Raw genomic sequence first — 19140 nt, 5'->3', positions numbered from 1 at the left:
AATCCTTTTAGATTTGTCTAGTGGTTGACTACAACAGTGCTTTGCCTGTAAAGATGAACAAACTGTTTTCTTTACTCGCATGATGCAACAGTGTGACCAAACAGGTGGTATTTGGAACTGAATTAGCTTTGGTCTAGAATTGGTGTTGTACAGAGCGAGACCAAATCAGGATTTGAATTCAGGTTAAAATGTAATGATGCTGAAATATCCTGTGCTGTTCTCATGAGATTTCAGACGAAAATGGCATAAATATTGCAAAATAGTTGTTCTCGTGAAATTTTGCTACAGCTGAACTGAAACCAAAATATATGTTTTCCTATTTTTGATTATATGCAGAGTTGTTTAGGAATTCAGGCATGGAACCCAGATTCAAGTTTTCACCCCCAGAAATTCAAAGAGTTCAAATAAGAGAATCCAGTTTTGACATTTCTAATAAGAAGATCAGGTGAAGCAGGAAAATCAGAGAAGGCTTTACTTTTTCTAAAAATTCACCTTGGTTTCAAGATGTAGATTATTCAGTATCAAAACCTTATTGAAATTGTTATACATTTCAAACACCACTCTTAGGCTAGCATATGCTTTGGTCTGGAAAATGTATTATTAAAAGTGTAAGACAAAGGAGTATTTTGAGTGATTTTAACCAATATAAAAAGTTTTAAAATTTCAAGACCATGGAGTTAAACAATTATAAGAACAAGTTCATTTGAGCTTTTGAGTCCAAATGCTGTAGTCTATATTCAGGCAAAAATCCCATTAAAGTTTCAAATGTAATTTTACCATCATGAAGATTGCAGGTGTATAATTTATACACCTTGTCTGCGTCTAGACTGGCATGATTTTGTGCAAATACTTTTAACGGAAAAGTTTTTGTGTAAAGATGACCTGCTGCTTTCTGCCTTTAAAAGTGAACAGTGTCCGACATTAGTGTCCAGAGCAAAGTGAGGTTTGTTCTTAGTTTAGAATCTTGTATTTGACTCTTTTTGTACCTTTAGGGTCCCCAAGGCCCTCGTGGTGACAAAGGTGACAATGGAGACCGTGGTGACAGGGGCCAGAAGGGTCACAGAGGTTTCACTGGTCTTCAAGGTCTTCCTGGTCCTCCTGTAAGTTGTTTTCTTTAATTATCAAGAAATGAACAATAACACATCTGTTTAAACTTGAACCAAACTTTGCTAATATCAATTCAATAAATTGTCATATTCATTTCTTGTTCCCCATCTATCAAGTATATTTATCCAAATTATAATTTTATGTTATTCAACCTGAGCAGTCTGCATTTAGTTTCTGCTATTACCATTGGTTGCAATATAGATGTTAGCATAGAAAATATGCTGGGCAGTGTACGAACATATAGACTACGTCCACATTGTGCATTCTTGTGCAATAAGATTTGCAAATGAGGTGCGGTGAGGAATATCGCCATGCCTCATTTGTATACCTAATGAAATGCCATTTTTGCACAAGGAGCTTTTGTACAAGAAGGAGCCTATTTGAACTCTTTAAGTCCAGGAATCATAATAAAAGTCTCTTTCTCATTAAACATTGTTCATATGGGACTTGCAGTACTTTCTACTTTAATCTATGGGATAGTATTTATGCCTGGGTCCTACCCAAAGGCAAAAATAAAACAAACAGCTAAAACAACCAAACTGAAACTTCTTCCCATTTCAGAATCACATTGGTTGATTTTAGCTTTGGATAAAGATTTTGCCTGGGACCTCTTCCTTTGTTTTGCTATCCATATTGGGTAATACCGAACTAAGGACTTTCTATGCAAATTATGCAGGCATAATTTTATATGTAGATGTGTACTAGTGTTAAAAAGTTTACTTACCTTAAGGGTGATCATTGTTTTTGTGTTGCTGTGGCAAAAGAGGATGATATATTGAGAATTGGATGTGCACGACCATTGAGAAGTCTGAGGGAAATTGCTTCATATGTTTCCTGGGCACTTCCACGCTCACTTTGGTTTATAGCTTTTTTAGGTTTACAGGCTCAGTAGTTTGAGCATTGGCCTGCTAAACCAAGGGTTGTGAGCTCAATCCTTGAGGGGGCCATCTGGGGCAAATCTATCAGGAACGGTACTTGGTCCTGTGGTGAGGGTGGGGATTGGACTTGATGATCTTTCAAGGTCCCTTCTAGTTCTATGAGATAGGTATATCTCCATTTATTTATTTAAAGATAACATGATGTTCCATCTAAAATATAACAACATTATTATTTGTTTTCTGCTTAGGGTCCCATTGGTGAACAGGGAAGTTCTGGGATTCCAGGACCCTTTGGTCCTAGAGTAAGTATATTGTGATATATATATATATATATATATATATATATATATAGAAACAAACATTGGTTCACAATTTGCTATTAGGCAGATGAAGCATGTTGATCTCAGCCGCAGATAACTTCATACAACGGTTATCTTATTCATTCAGGTAACTTCTAGTGCTTAATAATTATCACAAAAGCTTGCACAGACATATACTGTGTCAGGCTATGGCATGCCTGGAGTGCCTGCCTCAGTTTTCCCTTCAATAGCTGCAGTACCTCCGTTCCAGGCTCTTTTGCCTTTGTGTCCTTTTATTACCAAAACACAGTCTACATAAGCCATAACAAATGCCCTGAACCACAGTCCATTTCTCAAACCCTGTGCATGCAGTCCTTCAAACTTCATATCCAGTCATCCACTGACATAGTACGTACCACACTCCAACGCCTTCTGCCACCCCTAAATGCCTTGTTAGTCATCTTCTTTCTACATAGCCGCTGCTCACATCACAGATGGAGAGCAGCTCCACTTTTCCTACCAAGAACATCCATAACCTCTCTGCTTAATGATCATCCTCACCAAAAAAGCATCCCTCACTCCCACTAGCTCTCACACTCTTCCCCAGAGTCCAACCCTCCAACAAGGAGCAATCAGTAGGGACCCCTCCATGGGTCCCCTGCCTTCAGCTGTTTCTGTCCCTTAGCTATGGCCCTTCATCTTTGAAGTCAGCATGTAACTCCCTCTGCTGTTCTCTGGCCTTCATATGGGTCTATGACATAAGGCTGAGGAAATTCAGAAGTACCAGTATATGGTAAAATTCAGCTGCTTTCTTCGCTTCGGAGAAAAAAAAAGTAACTACTTTTAAATTCAATACTTTTCAAAAAGCCGTGGATTGCTTCAGGAGGAGATATTATTTAGTATAAAAAAAGTATTTTATTAAATAAGCTAGTGGGTGTCACAGGACCACTTGTTTTTAATGTGATTGTTGTTAAATATGAAAACCCATCTTTAATTCTTTAATTTTATTCAGGGACCTCCAGGTCCAGTTGGTCCTTCAGGAAAAGATGGAAATCCTGGGCCACTTGGGCCACTGGGGCCTCCAGGTGTAAGAGGAAGTCTGGGAGAAGCAGGTCCTGAAGTAAGTTCATGGGAATTTAGGGAAATAAGCTTCCTTCTGGAATGTTGATGTTACAACTCATAGGAGCACTTTCTAAAATTGATCTTAGATTTATGAGTAATGCCTACTGACAGATCAGTGCTTCTTAACTACTTATAACTCCACAAATAACCTAGAAGATAGGATTTTAGCCATTACATCCTTGAACTGAAATTTAATATTTAAATGTTTCCATCAAAAGTCATTCGGGAAGCTAGAGAAAAAGAAGATGTCTCAATTAAATGTGTCTGAATTCCTAGCGCAGGATTGTTTTCTATAATCCATTTTTCAGAATGCTCTGCTGTCTAGTTCTGAATGATTCCAGAGATGCAACTGTTATCACTTCCTTGGGGAGCCTTCTACACCTTCATAAATCCTGTTAGAGAATTTCTGCTGATATTGACTTTAATAGTTCTTATTTTGAATTTCAATGATGCCTAGTTATAGCCCCTTAATCCATCCTAAACAATTCCTCTTGCTGCCTGAAGTTCAGACACTACAAATGCCTGAAAGAATTGTGTGTGTACATTCTTGCTTAGTGATCAGGAATGGTATAGATATTTAAAGGCCAAGTTCTGCTCAGTTATGTAGATGTAAATGTAGGTCAACTGAATTACTTCAGTTTTATACTAGCATGGTCTTAATTTTTTAAAAATATTTCTTATGACCGTTGCAAATGCTGTATCTGTATTTTTAAAAAAAGGTGATCCAGAGCTGCAGATCTGATAAATTGGTTGAAATATAAGAAACAGAATAATAAACCAGCCAAAAGAAGAATATGTTATCATAGGATCTAACTAGAATGGCAAAGGAAAAACTTGTCTCCCTAATCTTTTAGAATTCTTGGAGTAATAACAAATTAGTGGATAAAGGAAAATAGGTGGATATGATTTATGGAGACTTCCTAAAGATGCTGACGAGATTTTGCACCAAAGGCTATTAATACAGTTAAATAATCCTTGAGTGAGAGGTAAATTATTGTTGTGGAATCAAAAACTGGCTTTGAGACAGAAAAAATAAAGATTAAGATTAAATGGTAAACTTTTATTATGGCAAAATGGTAACAGCGCAGTGTATATCAAGTCTCCATACAAGGTTTTGTGCCATAAGAATGGACATACTGGATCAGAAGAAAGGTCTATCTAGCCCAGTATCCTTCTTTCAGTGGTGGCCAACGTAAACACAGGAAGTAGAGAAGTGGGTGTTGTTGTAGCATCTCCAGGCTTTGCAATCAGTGTGGATATGTGCCAGGGTTCCAGCTACCAGCCCACACACAGTGGCCCCACTGCCACCCAGGGGCCCAGCCCCATACCCAGGGGTTCTGTTGCTGGCCCCTCTGTCATCTGGATCCTAGCTGCTGGACCCAAGACTCAGCTTACCCAAAGCTGTAATCCCAGCCTGGAGTGGTGAAGGGAGAGGAGAGAGTAAGGGAGAGGCACAGCTCTTCACCCTCACCCTAAAAATTGTTCCAACCTCACTGGTGCCCAATTTCAGAAGACAGGATGTTGTCATTGAATATATTTGTTAATGGTTTATGAAGACAGTAACCAGAGAGGTAAAATGTGGAGATTATACAAAGTTCTGAGGGTTACTCAGGTCTAGAATAGCGAGGAACTTTAGAGGGGTGTAAACAAGCTACGTGAATGGACAACATGATGGCAAATGAAATTCAATGTTGATAAATACAAAGTAATGTTAATTGGAGGGAAACATTGAAACTACACATATACCTAATTGGATTCTAGATTAACTGTATCAAATAAAGAAAGGGACATGATTGTCATTGTAGACTGTTAAATGAAAACTTCTGTTCAATATGGAGCCTTGGTAAAAAAAATCAAATAAGATGTCAGGACGTGTAGGCAATGGGATGCTTAGGGAATGGAAGGGGTTCAGAAGAGAGTGGCAATCAAAGACTTAAAAAAAACCTCTTCATATGATGAGAAATTTAGAAGATTGGTATTGTTTACATTGGAGAAGAGATGAATGAGAGGAGATCTGATAAAAATATCTTTAGTCATACTTTTAGATTGGGACCCACTGTCTCATAACCCAAGTATTCTTGGCAGTTCCTGTGTCTCATGTCTGAATCAGTTCATATCCTTTTTAATTTTTGTTTCTATTATCTGAATTCCTTTGAAATTTTCAATATATTTCAACTACTACTAAGGTGCCACAAACAGAATGCAGAGTTCGGAATGTTGAGTATTTGTAACAGCTTGAATCTAAAACAGACCAGATGTGTGGCTGAGACAGAAAGGTGGGATATCTCATACTATCATTTCTAGTGTTACTTTATCTCAATAGTTGCCTCAGGGTATGTCTACACTACCCTCCTAGTTCGAACTAGGAGGGTAATGTAGGCATACCGCACTTACAAATGAAGCCCAGGATTTGAATTTCCCGGGCTTCATTTGCATAAGCGGGGCTCCGCCATTTTTAAATCCCCGCTCGTTCGAATCCTGTGCCGCGCGGAATGAGGAGTAACGGTAGTTCGAACTAGGAAGCCTAGTTCGAACTATCTAGTTCGTGCCGCGTGTAGCCGCGCGGCACAGGGTTCGAACGAGCGGGGATTTAAAAATGGCAGAGACCCGCTTATGCAAATGAAGCCCGGGAAATTCAAATCCCGGGCTTCATTTGCAAGTGCGGTATGCCTACATTACTCCGCTAGTTCAAACTAGCGGGGTAGTGTAGACATACCCTCAGTTACAAATTCACTATATCATTTTAAGAAATAATTTCTTACCATATTTCCTAGATACAAAAAGTAACAACAAAAAGGTGACCATACGGATTAACAGGCATGCTCCTGATTGGACAATTCTCCCATTTGTTTTGAACTCTGATTAATGGTGTGGTACAATATTTCCTCTAATCTTTTCCATCCATGTGTGGATTTTTTCCATCCATGTGTGGAATACATTTTGTATGTGCACTGAGGCATGTGTACATATGCACAGATAGTAGAAACAAAACAACTAGTTATGGTGCTCTGCTGATTAGCTGGGCAGCGTTTAAATCTCTCTTGAATGGCTGCACAAGCCAACAGCTTCACGGGACCCAGGGGAAAGTGTGGGGGCAGGTGTGTGGGTCCTGCACTCCAGGAAAGGGAGGAGCCTCACGCAGAAATGGAACGGGCCTGGGCAGCCAGCCCTCTGTGCCATCTGGAGCACATCACATCACTTCCTCCCAGTCCTTAGAGCTGCCTGGAGCTTGCAGTACAGCACTCCAGCAGTGATTTAAAGGGGATGGGGCTCTGGCCACCACTGCAGCTGCCCTGGGGAAGTTGCCCCTTTTACTCCCCCCCCCTTTTCTGTCGGCAGGCCTACACACCAAACAGCTTACAGGGAACACTGGGAGTATAACAATGTAAGATTTAGAATTAGAAGACACAAAATTCAGATACTAAATCTCAGAGCTCTTTAGATCAAGGTTTTGGTTTGGCACATTGTAGAATTCATTGTTTAGCACCAACAAAGGCTCTCATTTAGCTCAATATCCCTAGGTGTATGGTAAAAAGCTTTTCTGAATTTCAGGCCAAAGTGCTCAGAGCAATAGATAACAAAGTTAGAGACAGTCCAGGCCCTGAGATGTATTGGCCTACTCTCTTATGTCTATACTTAGGAAGCAGGAGGCAGCTGTGAAGAGTTGCTCTGGATCTGAACTCTCCCTAAGTTTGAGGATGATTGGAGCTGAGTTTTTGGCTTGCGCTTGTCAGTGACTATACTGTCACATACCACACTCTGTCTAGTAAAAGGAACTCATGTATCTCCATTACTGCTTCTACTTTTAGGGTCCTCCAGGTGATCCTGGTCCTCCAGGTCCCCCTGGCCCCCCAGGCCACCTCACAGCTGCCATTGGTGACATTATGGGCCACTTTGATGACAGTATGTCAGATCCACTGCCAGAGTTCACTGAAGATGAAGCAGCCCCCGATGGCAACAATAAAACGGATCCAGGAGTCCATGCCACACTGAAGTCACTGAGTAGCCAGATTGAAACCATGCGCAGCCCTGATGGCTCCAAGAAACACCCAGCACGCACATGTGATGATCTAAAACTCTGTCATCCATCCAAGAAAAGCGGTGTGTATGAAATGCAGCAATTAATAATGCAGTATCTACACACAGCATGGCCTGGGTGTATTGCCATTCTGTTCTTAGGATATCTGGGAAAACCACAGCTCCCCTGGGCTGGAAACAGAACTGCCGCCAAATGGAGCTGTGAGTTTCCGTGCCTATGGATGCTTAGATAAAAAAGCATCTCTCAGCCTGCCAGCAGCTTACTCGGGCAGGCCTGTGACCCAACTCTGAATACCCCTGAGAGAGTTTGCTGTGATAACAGTTGTAGTTCATACCAGGTCTATTGCAATCTTTTGACTTGAGCTCAAATATCTCTTGCAAAAATGTTGTTTCTTCTTAAGTATTTTATTGTGTAGGTCACTTGCATACTTCACTGGAGTGCAATCCCTATAAATGTGAACACACTGGAGTGCCACTCCTGCATGTATGATCGCAGTAACAAGCTGGTACATTGCATGCATGAGCTAATAATAATTAAGTATTTCCTGCTAAAGGCTGCCCTTGCACGCATAACACATTTAGTTGCTAAAACAAACCTGGGTGTGTTTGACCCAGCATGATTTTGTATACCTCATTGTCCTTTGAGAAGTGGGTTGGAATTATTCTAACTGATGCTTGCTTCCAGAATCCCATAAGAATTGTTTGGCAGCTAAGGATCAGCTGGGAAGAGAGGCTGCCCAGTTTATTTCCTTTGCTAGGCTTTGTTTCACCAGAATAGTGTCAAGAGGCTATATTATGGGATCAACCAGTGCTTAATTTGTGTCACGTCTTGCCAGGGCTCTAGGCTTGGTGGGTCAGTTATGAAAATTTTTTTAAAAATTGCTTAAGCCTGAGCACTTCTTTCATTACAAATTAAGAACTGGTCTTAAGCAAAATTCCAATCTAACTACCCACAATTTTGAAGTACTTAAAATACTTTGCAATTACTGTGCTTGAATTTCTGTCTAGGGGTATATTAAAACAAGTAGAAGGTTGTTACATCATATCCAATATATTTACACTAGTTGTTTGTTGACAAGCCAAACTGATTAGCCATTGAGATGTCAAAAAAAATACATTAGGTAAATGCTGATCTTGTGTTTTGTAATATCTAGAGAGATTCTTAACTGTAACTCTCTGATTAATTTAGGAATCTCATGATTTATATAAGAGATTACATCTTTTGTTTGCAGGAGAATATTGGATTGACCCTAACCAGGGTTGTGTTGAAGATGCTGTAAAAGTCTACTGCAATATGGAAACTGGAGAGACTTGTATTTCTGCAAACCCATCTGGCATACCACGCAAAACATGGTGGACTAGTAGATCACCTGACTTCAAACCAGTATGGTATGGCCTGGACATGAACAGGGGTTCACAGGTAATTAAATATATTTAATTTGGATAAAAACAAGTGATAACATTTTTAAAAATAGTGCTAGAGATGCAGCCATGTTAGTGTGGTCTAGCTGAAACAAAAGACAGGACTATGCAGCACTTTAAAGACATTTTGTTAGTCTTTAAAGTGCTGCATAATCCTGTCTTTTGTTTCATTTAAAAAAATAGATTTAAAAAAATGTAAGTAAGATACTTTTATTTAAATTAAATACATGATTTTAAAACAAGTATTTAAAATTAAATTTGAAATTGAAAGACTGTGTTAAAGCCAAAATGTATGATAATAAATTAACATTATTTAAATTAACTACAGCAAATAGTATGTCGTATCTACTTCCTGCCAAGTTCTAAAGCAGGAGCAGGGAACCTTTTTTGTGTCAGGAGCCACTGACGCACAGAAAAATCATTTGGGGGCTGCACAGAAGGGAGAAGCATTGTCCACATTCCCCTCTCACCAGAGCCTAGAGCTAGTAGATTTTGTGTTCTCTAGCCCTGTGGTGGAGCAGCAATGGGGCAGGCTGGAGCACCAGCCTGGGCTCCCCAATGCTGGGGGGGAAGTCCTGTGCCTCATGGCCAAGACCTAGGCATCCGGCTCCCAGGGCTTAGTTTCCCCACCCCTGTTTTAAAGGAAGTGAAAGCACTGAGCTGGTGGAAGTCACTGGCTAAGCACCTGGAAACAGTTTATTCAAGTGCTAAACCAGGTTTTGATAGCAGTAGCCTCTCTGTAGATGCAGAGAATATATATTTTTAAGCTTATTCAGCTATAACACTTCAATGACTTATTCATTCAGAGTTAAAAAACTGGTAGTCGAAAAAGCATATTAATTAAAAACTAGGTGTGAAAAGACGAGATCTACCTATTAGTTTTAAATCTTATAGGACATAATGACCCAAACCAACCAATTTAATTCACTAACTATAGATACTTGCTTTGTGTAATAAACCAGTTAGCTTTTAATGCAAAACATATTCTGATTAACGTTTTGATAAACTTTTCTTTTACAGTATGCTTCACATCTGGTTTTGTGCAATTTAATTTCATTTCCATCCATAAATCACAAGTGAAAAAAACAATCACCATACAATAAATATGTGTATCATTCACCACTTTCTAACAAAATAAAATGTAAAAATTAAGAATATAAATGTAAATTAAACTACACACTTGCTTAAATGAATGTGTACAGATAGCATGTCCCTCTGGTTATTAGCAAAAAGCAGCACCAAATTCAGTGTGAAGGGTATGTTGAGTTGCAAATTAATGTGTTTTAGTGTTTACCAGCAAATTTTGAGAAAAATTGATTATTTAAGTAAAAGTTTCCTGCTTGCTGCCTGAAATTACTTTTATTTAAATAAATCTGCCCTGTGAGAGAGGTTTTCACCAGATTCTCTCTGTTTGTGAATAGTGCCTACTACGCAGAGCTACTGATAGACTGGCTGACATTCAAGTTCTTACTTACCTGATTCAACAATATTGTTCACTCTTCTCAAATATAAAACTTCCTTCTGTATCCCTAACTTATTTCCCACAAATCTGGCTTCACAAACAAAATATTGAAGTAAAAATGCCTAATCATGCAGTCCCTCTGCAGACAAAACTCCTGACGATTATGTTAACATAACATTGCCATGCAAAATACCAGGCTTCCAGGATGAGCTTCAGAAGTCTTACTTCTAGGCCACTCTGGATCATGCTGAGGTATTTCTGGGGGTGGGGAGGGGCATTAAAGGCAGCATTTACTAGCATCTCAGACTTGAGAATATTTAATCTATGATTTGATGCTGGAGGTGAGGTAAATTTCACCTCCAAGAAAAATTATGAGTATTTAATATGTTGATGATATAGTCAAACCTGCTAGGTACCCAATATAACCTTCACAATATTCACTTGCAGATTCTAGAGCAGGGATGGGCAATAATTTTTGATGGGAGGATCACTCCAAGAATTTGGAAAGTGGTTAAGGTCTGCACTTTTCCATATCAGTGGAGTGGGTGTGGGGTCTGGGATGGAGGTTGAGTGCAGAAGGAAACTTACAGTAAATGATTTGAGTGTAGGAGAGAGTGTAGGGTCTAGGAGGGAGTTTGGATGAAGGAGGCTGTTGTGACCTGGGTTAGGGGACTAGGGTGCACAGGTTTGGGTTGTGACCTTGGACAAGAGGGGGTTGTGATCTGAGGCAGGGGACTAAGGTGAAGGAGAGGGTGAAGGGGTTTGGGCTGTGACCTAGGGCAGGGAGGGGGTTGTGACTTAGGGCAGGAGACTGGGGTGCAGGGCTTTGGGTTGTGACCTGGGGCAGAGGATTAGGGTTCAGGATATAGGAGGGGATATGGGAGCAAGAGAGGGGGCAGAGGATTTGGTTAGTGACCTGGGGCAGGGTATTGGGATAGAGGATCTGGGAGGGGGATGGGGGCAGAGAGTTTGATTTATGTGGGTTAGGAGTGCAAGGGTTTGGGTGCCAGAGGCAGGCTCTGGCTGGAAGCCTTACCTGCTTGACTTTCAGCTAGCAACCTTCTCAAGCAGATGGACAGACTGCCTGCCTGCCTGCCCCATCATCACACTGGCTGCATGGACCATATGGTTTTTGAACAGCTAGGAGCCTGAGAGGAGGTGGGAGGGTGCTTTGCGAGCTGTCTGTTGACAACAGGCAACTCCCATTGGATGAAGATGGGCCAATGGGATTGTGCTGGGGATGGGAGCAGTGTGTGAAAGCTCACAGCTGTTCAGACAGAACCTGGCAGAAGCTTCTCTCAGCAGCGTGCAGGGGCCAGGCAGGCAGTCGGCCTGAGGCTCCCCACTGTGTCCATGGGCTGGATCTGGTGGCTTGGTGGGCCAAATCTGGCCTGCAGAGGTTTTTTTGCCCAAGCGTGCTCTAGAGGCTAGTAGCTGAAAAGAAATTCCCAGACTTGTTTGACAATAGTTAACATATGTTATAAAAAGACACTACAGATAGAGAAGATTTTCCTCATATTCTGGTTTGTAAATAGTATACATTTTCCAGCCAATACTACATTATATTTTATACAGTTTAGCCCCACAAATGATATGAATAAAACAAAAAAGATATAGGAATGGGAAAAATGCAGAATACTAGCAAAATGTATGATTTCATTTCTGATTATTCATAGCGAAAAGTGCAAATACTAAAGGTCATCAGACAGAAGCATTCATTCTAGCTCCAGCTGAAGTAATTTGCACTGATAAAACATGTAGTTAGTTTAATATATTCAAATTACTACATTACTGAATAAAATTTATGTAACTTATAAAAAACAGTTACGTTTTAAAAATATGTTCAGTGGTTGACATTTATTATGCAATTTTTGATGGCTGCAGTGAGCTATTACATTTAATACTTGAGGCACTGACCCTGCTTTGAGTTTCCCCTGTTGGACCTTTTGTGCCCATTCAGAATCCTGTTAATTTTGATAGGAATCTATTGGAATGTGCATGTGATTCTCAGTGCAGGATCAGGATCTTAGCTAAAAAGGTGCAGGTTGGATGTCCCTAGTCCAGCACCCTCGAGACCTGAGTGGCCCTGAAGGAAGGAATTTGCCAAACCAGGGGAGGTCAGGCCTTAGGCCTCCCTGGGCTCCCCTTAGGCCTCCCTGGGCTCCCCTCCGGGCCTCTGGCCCAGCCAATGTGCTGCTGCTGGCCCATTGGCGGGGCTTCAGTCAGAGTCGCCTTCCACTCGGGCTGTCAGGGCTTCCTGCCTTCGGCCACTGGCAGCTCTACATTCCTAACCAGCAGCGGCTCCGTGCTCCCGGCAGCAGTGGCCCCCTGCCCCGACCAGCAAGGCTCAGAGACTGGCTGAGTTCCTAGCTGCTGGCAATCTCAGTGGCTGGAGCTCTCTGGTCCAGCAACATATGTGGTCCAGCAGTTCAACCACAGAGGTTCAACCTGTACTATGCATTATGGCCAACATTTTCCAGAGTGGTGTAGATGCCCAGCTTGTAGCAAATTACTAAAGAATTCTGATTCTTGGACTTGATGTGGCTGGAAACTATGAATATTACCGACATCCCATGGACTTTATATGAACTCCTATAATCCATCTCATGTCTTTGCAGTTTGCCTATGGAGACAGTGAGTCACCCAATACAGCTATCACCCAAATGACCTTCTTGCGCCTTTTGTCAAAGGAAGCCTCTCAGAATATCACATATCATTGTAAGAACAGTATAGGATATATGGATGACCAGTCTAAGAACCTGAAGAAAGCCGTAATTCTTAAAGGGGCTAATGACCTTGAGATCAAAGCAGAAGGAAACAACCGATTTAGATATACTGTTCTTCAAGACAGCTGCTCTGTAAGTTCTAACTTTTCAACACTAATTTCATCATGTGTTATGGAGAAAAAAATTTTTTTTGTTCTTTAGTATTTTCAGGTCTTTCAGAAGTTGGAAAAAATCCATAGAAGTTGACATTTCTAATGTAATCATACTTCCAAAATTCTTCCCAGGTGTAAGAATAATGGGATTTACAATTGGAAAAGGCATTTTGTTCTAGATTTTCAGCCCTGGATGCACACAATTGAACTCTGTAAAATTTAGAGGAATTATTAATTACTAGATATTATTATTTGGTCTCTGTCTCTTCTTCCCTCCTTGTACTCTCCATCCCTGTATGCTTCTGTGTGTGAACACTCAAAAAATATAGATAAGTCCAAAATCAAATGTTTCTGTTAAGTAGGATCATAGATACTGTGTACATTTGCTTGGTACCTCTACTTAGATTCAGTAGACAAGGAGGGATCTGCTAGAGAGAAAGTGCGTGGAACATATAAGAAATAGCATAGAACATAGACATTTAGGGCTAGAAAGTTCTGAGATTATCAGCTAGTTTCATAGAATCATAGAATCATAGAATAATAGGACTGGAAGGGACCTCGAGAGGTCATCGAGTCCAGCCCCCCGCCCTCAAGGCAGGACCAAGCTCCGTCTACACCATCCCTGACAGATGTCTAGCTAACCTGTTCTTAAATATCTCCAGAGAGGGAGATTCCACCACCTCCCTTGGCAATTTATTCCAATATTTGACCACCCTGACAGTTAGGAATTTTTTCCTAATGTCCAATCTAAACCTCCCCTGCTGTACTTTAAGCCCATTACTCCTTGTCCTGTCCTCAGAAACCAAGAGGAACAAATTTTCTCCTTCCTCCTTGTGACACCCTTTTAGATATTTGAAAACCGCTATCATGTCCCCCCTTAATCTTCTTTTTTCCAAACTAAACAAGCCCAGTTAATGAAGCCTGGCTTCATAGGTCATGTTCTCTAAACCTTTAATCATTCTTGTTGCTCTTCTCTGTACCCTTTCCAATTTCTCCACATCTTTCTTGAAATGTGGCGCCCAGAACTGGACACAGTACTCCAGCTGAGGCCTAACTAGTGCAGAGTAGAGCGGCAGAATGACTTCACGAGTTTTGCTTACAACACACCTGTTGATACAACCTAGAATCATATTTGCTTTTTTTGCAACAGTATCACACTGTTGACTCATATTCAACTTGTGGTCCACTATGACCCCTAGATCCCTTTCCGCCATGCTCCTTCCTAGACAGTCGCTTCCCATCTTGTATGTATGGAACTGATTGTTCCTTCCTAAGTGGAGCACTTTGCATTTCTCTTTATTAAACCTCATCCTGTTTACCTCTGACCATTTCTCTAACTTGCTAAGGTCATTTTGAATTATGTCCCTATCCTCCAAAGAAGTTGCAACCCCACCCAGTTTGGTATCATCTGCAAACTTAATAAGCGTACTCTCTATCCCAATATCTACGTCATTGATGAAGATATTGAACAGTACGGGTCCCAAAACAGACCCTTGAGGAACTCCACTTGTTATCCCTTTCCAGCAGGATTTAGAACCGTTAACAACAACTCTCTGACTACGGTTATCCAGCCAATTATGCACCCACCTTATCGTGGCCCTATCTAAGTTATATTTGCCTAGTTTATCAATAAGAATATCATGCGAGACCGTATCAAATGCCTTACTAAAGTCTAGGTATATGACATCCACCGCTTCTCCCTTATCCACAAGGCTCGTTATCCACAAAGCTATCAGATTAGTTTGGCATGACTTGTTCTTCACAAACCCATGCTGGCTATTCCCTATCACTTTATTACCTTCCAAGTGTTTGCATAGGATTTCCTTAATTACCTGCTCCATTATCTTCCCTGGGACAGACGTTAAACTGACCGGTGTATAGTTTCCTGGGTTGTTCTTATTCCCCTTTTTATAGATGGGCACAATATTTGCCCTTTTCCAGTCTTCTGGAATCTCCCCTGTCTGCCATGATTTTTCAAAGATCATAGCTAAAGGCTCAGATACCTCCTCTATCAGCTCCTTGAGTATCCTGGGATGCATTTCATCAGGACCTGGTGACTTGCTGACATCTAACTTTCCTAAGTGATTTTTAACTTGTTCTTTGTGTATCCTATCTTCTAAACTTACCCTCTCTCTGCTTGTATTCACTACGTTAGGCACACCTCCAGACTTCTCGGTGAAGACCGAAACAAAGAAGTCATTGAGAATCTCCGCCATTTCCAAGTTTCCTGTTACTGCTTCTCCCTCCTCACTAAGCAGTGGGCCTACCCTGTCCTTGGTCTTCCTCTTGCTTTTAATGTATTTATAAAAAGTCTTCTTGTTTCCCTTTATGCCTGTAGCTAGTTTGATCTCATTTTGTGCCTTTGCCTTTCTAATCTTGCCCCTGCATTCCCGTGTTGCTTGCCTATATTTATCCTTTGTTAGTTGTCCTAGTTTCCATTTTTTATATGACTCCTTTTTTATTTTGAGATCGTGCAAGATCTCCTTGTTAAGCCAAGCTGGTCTTTTGCCATATTTTCTATCTTTCCTACACAGCGGAATTGTTTGCTTTTGGGCCCTTAACAACGTCTCTTTGAAATACTTCCAACTCTCCTCAGTTGTTTTTCCCTTCAGTCTTGCTTCCCATGGGACCTTACCTACAAGTTCTCTGAGCTTATCAAAATCTGCCTTCCTGAAATCCATTACCTCAATTGTGCTGGTCTCCCTTCTACCTTTCCTTAAGATCATGAATTCTATTATTTCGTGATCACTGTCCCCTATACTGTCTTCCACTTTCAAGTTCTCAACTAGTTCCTCCCTATTTGTTAAAACCAAATCCAGAACAGCTTCTCCTCTGGTAGCTTTTTCAACCTTCTGAAACAGCAAGTTGTCTCCAATGCAGTCCAGAAACTTATTGGATAGCCTGTGCCTCGCTGTGTTAGTTTCCCAACATATGTCTGGATAGTTGAAGTCCCCCATCACCACCAAATCTTGGGCTTTGGATTTTCTTAATATTCTAGGAGGAATTTAATCAGGTCCTATCAATTTATCAAGATATTCTTTCTCTATTTCAGCATACATTCATTTCCCCTTTGGTGTCAATAGTATTGAGGAGCTAATTTTTTTTGTGAAAAATGAAACAAAATTGGCATTAAACACCTCAGTCTTCAGATGTTATTAATTACTAGCTCTCAATTCCCATGAGACCTGCACTTTCCTTCCTCTTTCTCTTGCTTCTAATGCATTTAAAGAAACTCATTTTACTGCCTTTTAGGTCCATTGCTGGGTGTAACTCCTTACGTGCCTCAGTCTTTTTGATTTTGTCCCTATATGCTTGGGCTGGTTGGTTTTTTGGTTGTTTGTTTGTTTGTTTTTGGTATTCCTTTTGAGCAATTGACTTTGTTTTCACTTTTTGTAGGATTTCTTTTTGTTTTTCAGAGGGAGCTATATGAGGCTTTTACTAATCTTTCTATCTTTCCTTCTCACTGGGTTAATTTACAGTTGTGTCTTTAATATTATTTTCTTGAGAAACTACCATCTCTTCTGAATTGATTTTTTCCCTTTAAATTTTCTTCCTTTGAACCCTTACCTGCCAGTTTTCTGTGTTTGTGTGCATTTTTGACCTTCATTGTCCTTATTCTTCTGTTCTCATTCCTTCCTTTCCTTAGAACCATATTTGTACTGCTCTAAATTTCCCCTGTACCATAATCTTTTCAGCCTATGTGCCCAAAACCTGGAATTCTATATAATTTTTTGTAATATAAATGGGTTTTTATTTTGGAATGAATGACAATACACCTCCCCACCATGTCCAACTTCACCTTCCATTTGTTTTTGTACAGAAGCTTAGCCTGAGTGTTTATTACATATAGCAGTACATGATTAATTATTATAATATTATATTTTCAAAAGTAATCTAATTTTATGGCAGCAATATTGCTATTTAAGATTCAAGATTGAAGCTGATGACTCAAGTGGGCAATTTTTTTTTCATGAAAAAGCGTCAATAAGCTATGTGCAATATAAGAGGATAAGCAACGTGTGGTCTAGTAGGCTCCATCATGACTGACTCTAATAGTGTACCTACTGGCACTCGAGGTAATTTTCAAATGAGCTTAAATGATGACATAACATTTCCCTTACTTGTTTTTCAGAAACGTAATGGGAATGTGGGCAAGACTGTCTTTGAATACAGAACACAGAATGTGGCGCGCTTACCTATTATAGATATCGCCCCGGTGGACATTGGTACTACAGATCAAGAATTTGGCGTTGAGATTGGGCCTGTTTGTTTTGTGTAAAAGAGCAATATATTAACACCACCACCAACAACTAAACCCAAGAACTTAGACTGATGGAAGTTAATCCTGAGACTCTTGAAGTAATGGCTGATACTGGATCAGCATTGTATATAGAGTTCTTTTTAAATGCCTGGCCTCCTTCAGAATATTTATTTTACTTACAACATCTTCAGTTTTAAAAGATTGAAACCACCTATTCAGTGCAGCAGTACAATTTCAAAAGGACCAATGATTACCCTTTTAAAAAAAATATCTGTGTGATAATTGTAGGGCTTTTTTGCTCCCCTTCTTTGAGAGTAATTCAAAATTTATAGGTAGTTTATATACTTTTGCTTGGATGTAGATTGAATAACAGAAAAGTAGAGCACTTTTGTGAACTCTTGTTTATAACATTTGCAACCAAATATGCTTTCTCATCAACCTGTTTAAATGAAACCAATGTGTTTCTTTCCCCAATCAGTCACAAAATAATAATAATAATAATCACACTTTTTTAAAGTGAGGTCATCTTATTTGGCATTGTCCTTAGTGAAATGTGTAACCTATCTGTGTAAATGTAATAGTCTACACAGAAGAGACTGGCCTTGCATTTTATGTGACTTAGAAGAAATCCCTTCAGCATCATAAACCTTTATGAAATAAGAAAATTCAGGAGTACATGTTTCAGGTCTACATTTGAATTTTAAGGGTCTGTCCTTCTCCCTCCTGACAATAACTCCATTGCTATTAATGAGGTTTTCACTTGGAGGAGCATGCACCCTGAAAAATGTCTAAACACAATTGATTTCTTTTAGTACTTGTGTAATCTAATAAGCCATTACCTATAACATTTTATAGACAATGTCATATGTTTGTTGTCAGCTTATGTGTGTCGTCAGTCACTTGCATGTGTACCAGTACAAGGGTTCGGAGACTCACTGTTGCAGAGATGACTTTTTAGTCAACAACCAGTCATGTATCCCCAGTAATTTTGACCTATTGGCCCTGAATTTTCAGGACAAAAAAAATGATCCACCATTTCTTAGCATGAGCTACCTCATCTCTAAAAGCTGGGATGCATTTAATATTTTTGTTTTTATTTTAGATACTAAAAGGTGCTATATGCTTCTGTTATTATTCCAAGTATGGAGATAGGCAGGGCAAAAATAATATTTTTTTAAGTAATGGTGCTAAAATGACTTCTGTAAAAGCCTGACAAAATAAAGATACCATCAACTTTGTTTTGAAGTGTAAAGCTGTTAGATTTCCAGTGTTTGAAAGAACAATGTTACCTTGCATTTTATCTGTTGGTCATACACTATATGGAATGTTTTGTTATGCCACCATGTTTTATTACCTAAAGCATGTGGGTACAAACGTAATTTGAGGGTTTTTTTCTGTTTCTTTGTTGCATTTGTGCTCTCTAATGTTTTGTTTGTCTCCTTAAATAAAAAATAAACAGCTGAGGATATTCCAAAAGAAAAGCCATGCACATAGCTTTATTCATGTATCTTTGCAAAGCATTTATTAAATACATGCTTCTTATTATGCCAGCAGTTTCCTTTTTGTAGAATTCCTTTCACTGTATCCTATATGATCAGTTCATTGCTGGGGGAAAAAAGAACTATTTTATAATTTTTATTACTGTTTTAAATGACTTATGTGTTTGTAGAATG

The 19140-nt window shown here is 39.8% G+C and overlaps 1 protein-coding gene across 1 annotated transcript in view; it reads left to right on the top strand.

The window, feature by feature from the left end:
- Positions 1-19017, top strand: part of COL5A2 (collagen type V alpha 2 chain) — a 204759-nt gene extending 185742 nt beyond the window's left edge. Inside the window, exons 48-54 of the mRNA XM_006115382.4 lie at positions 993-1100; positions 2234-2287; positions 3297-3404; positions 7216-7507; positions 8677-8864; positions 12947-13186; positions 17339-19017. Of these exons, the coding sequence (XP_006115444.2) occupies positions 993-1100; positions 2234-2287; positions 3297-3404; positions 7216-7507; positions 8677-8864; positions 12947-13186; positions 17339-17485 (1137 nt within the window). The 3' untranslated portion in view covers positions 17486-19017. The remainder of the gene's footprint in view (positions 1-992; positions 1101-2233; positions 2288-3296; positions 3405-7215; positions 7508-8676; positions 8865-12946; positions 13187-17338) is intronic.
- Positions 19018-19140: the final 123 nt, after the last annotated feature.

The sequence above is a fragment of the Pelodiscus sinensis genome, chromosome 7 (assembly GCF_049634645.1).
Source record: "Pelodiscus sinensis isolate JC-2024 chromosome 7, ASM4963464v1, whole genome shotgun sequence".
Lineage (NCBI taxonomy): Eukaryota > Metazoa > Chordata > Testudines > Trionychidae > Pelodiscus > Pelodiscus sinensis.
This window is presented reverse-complemented; position numbering and strand designations above follow the sequence as displayed.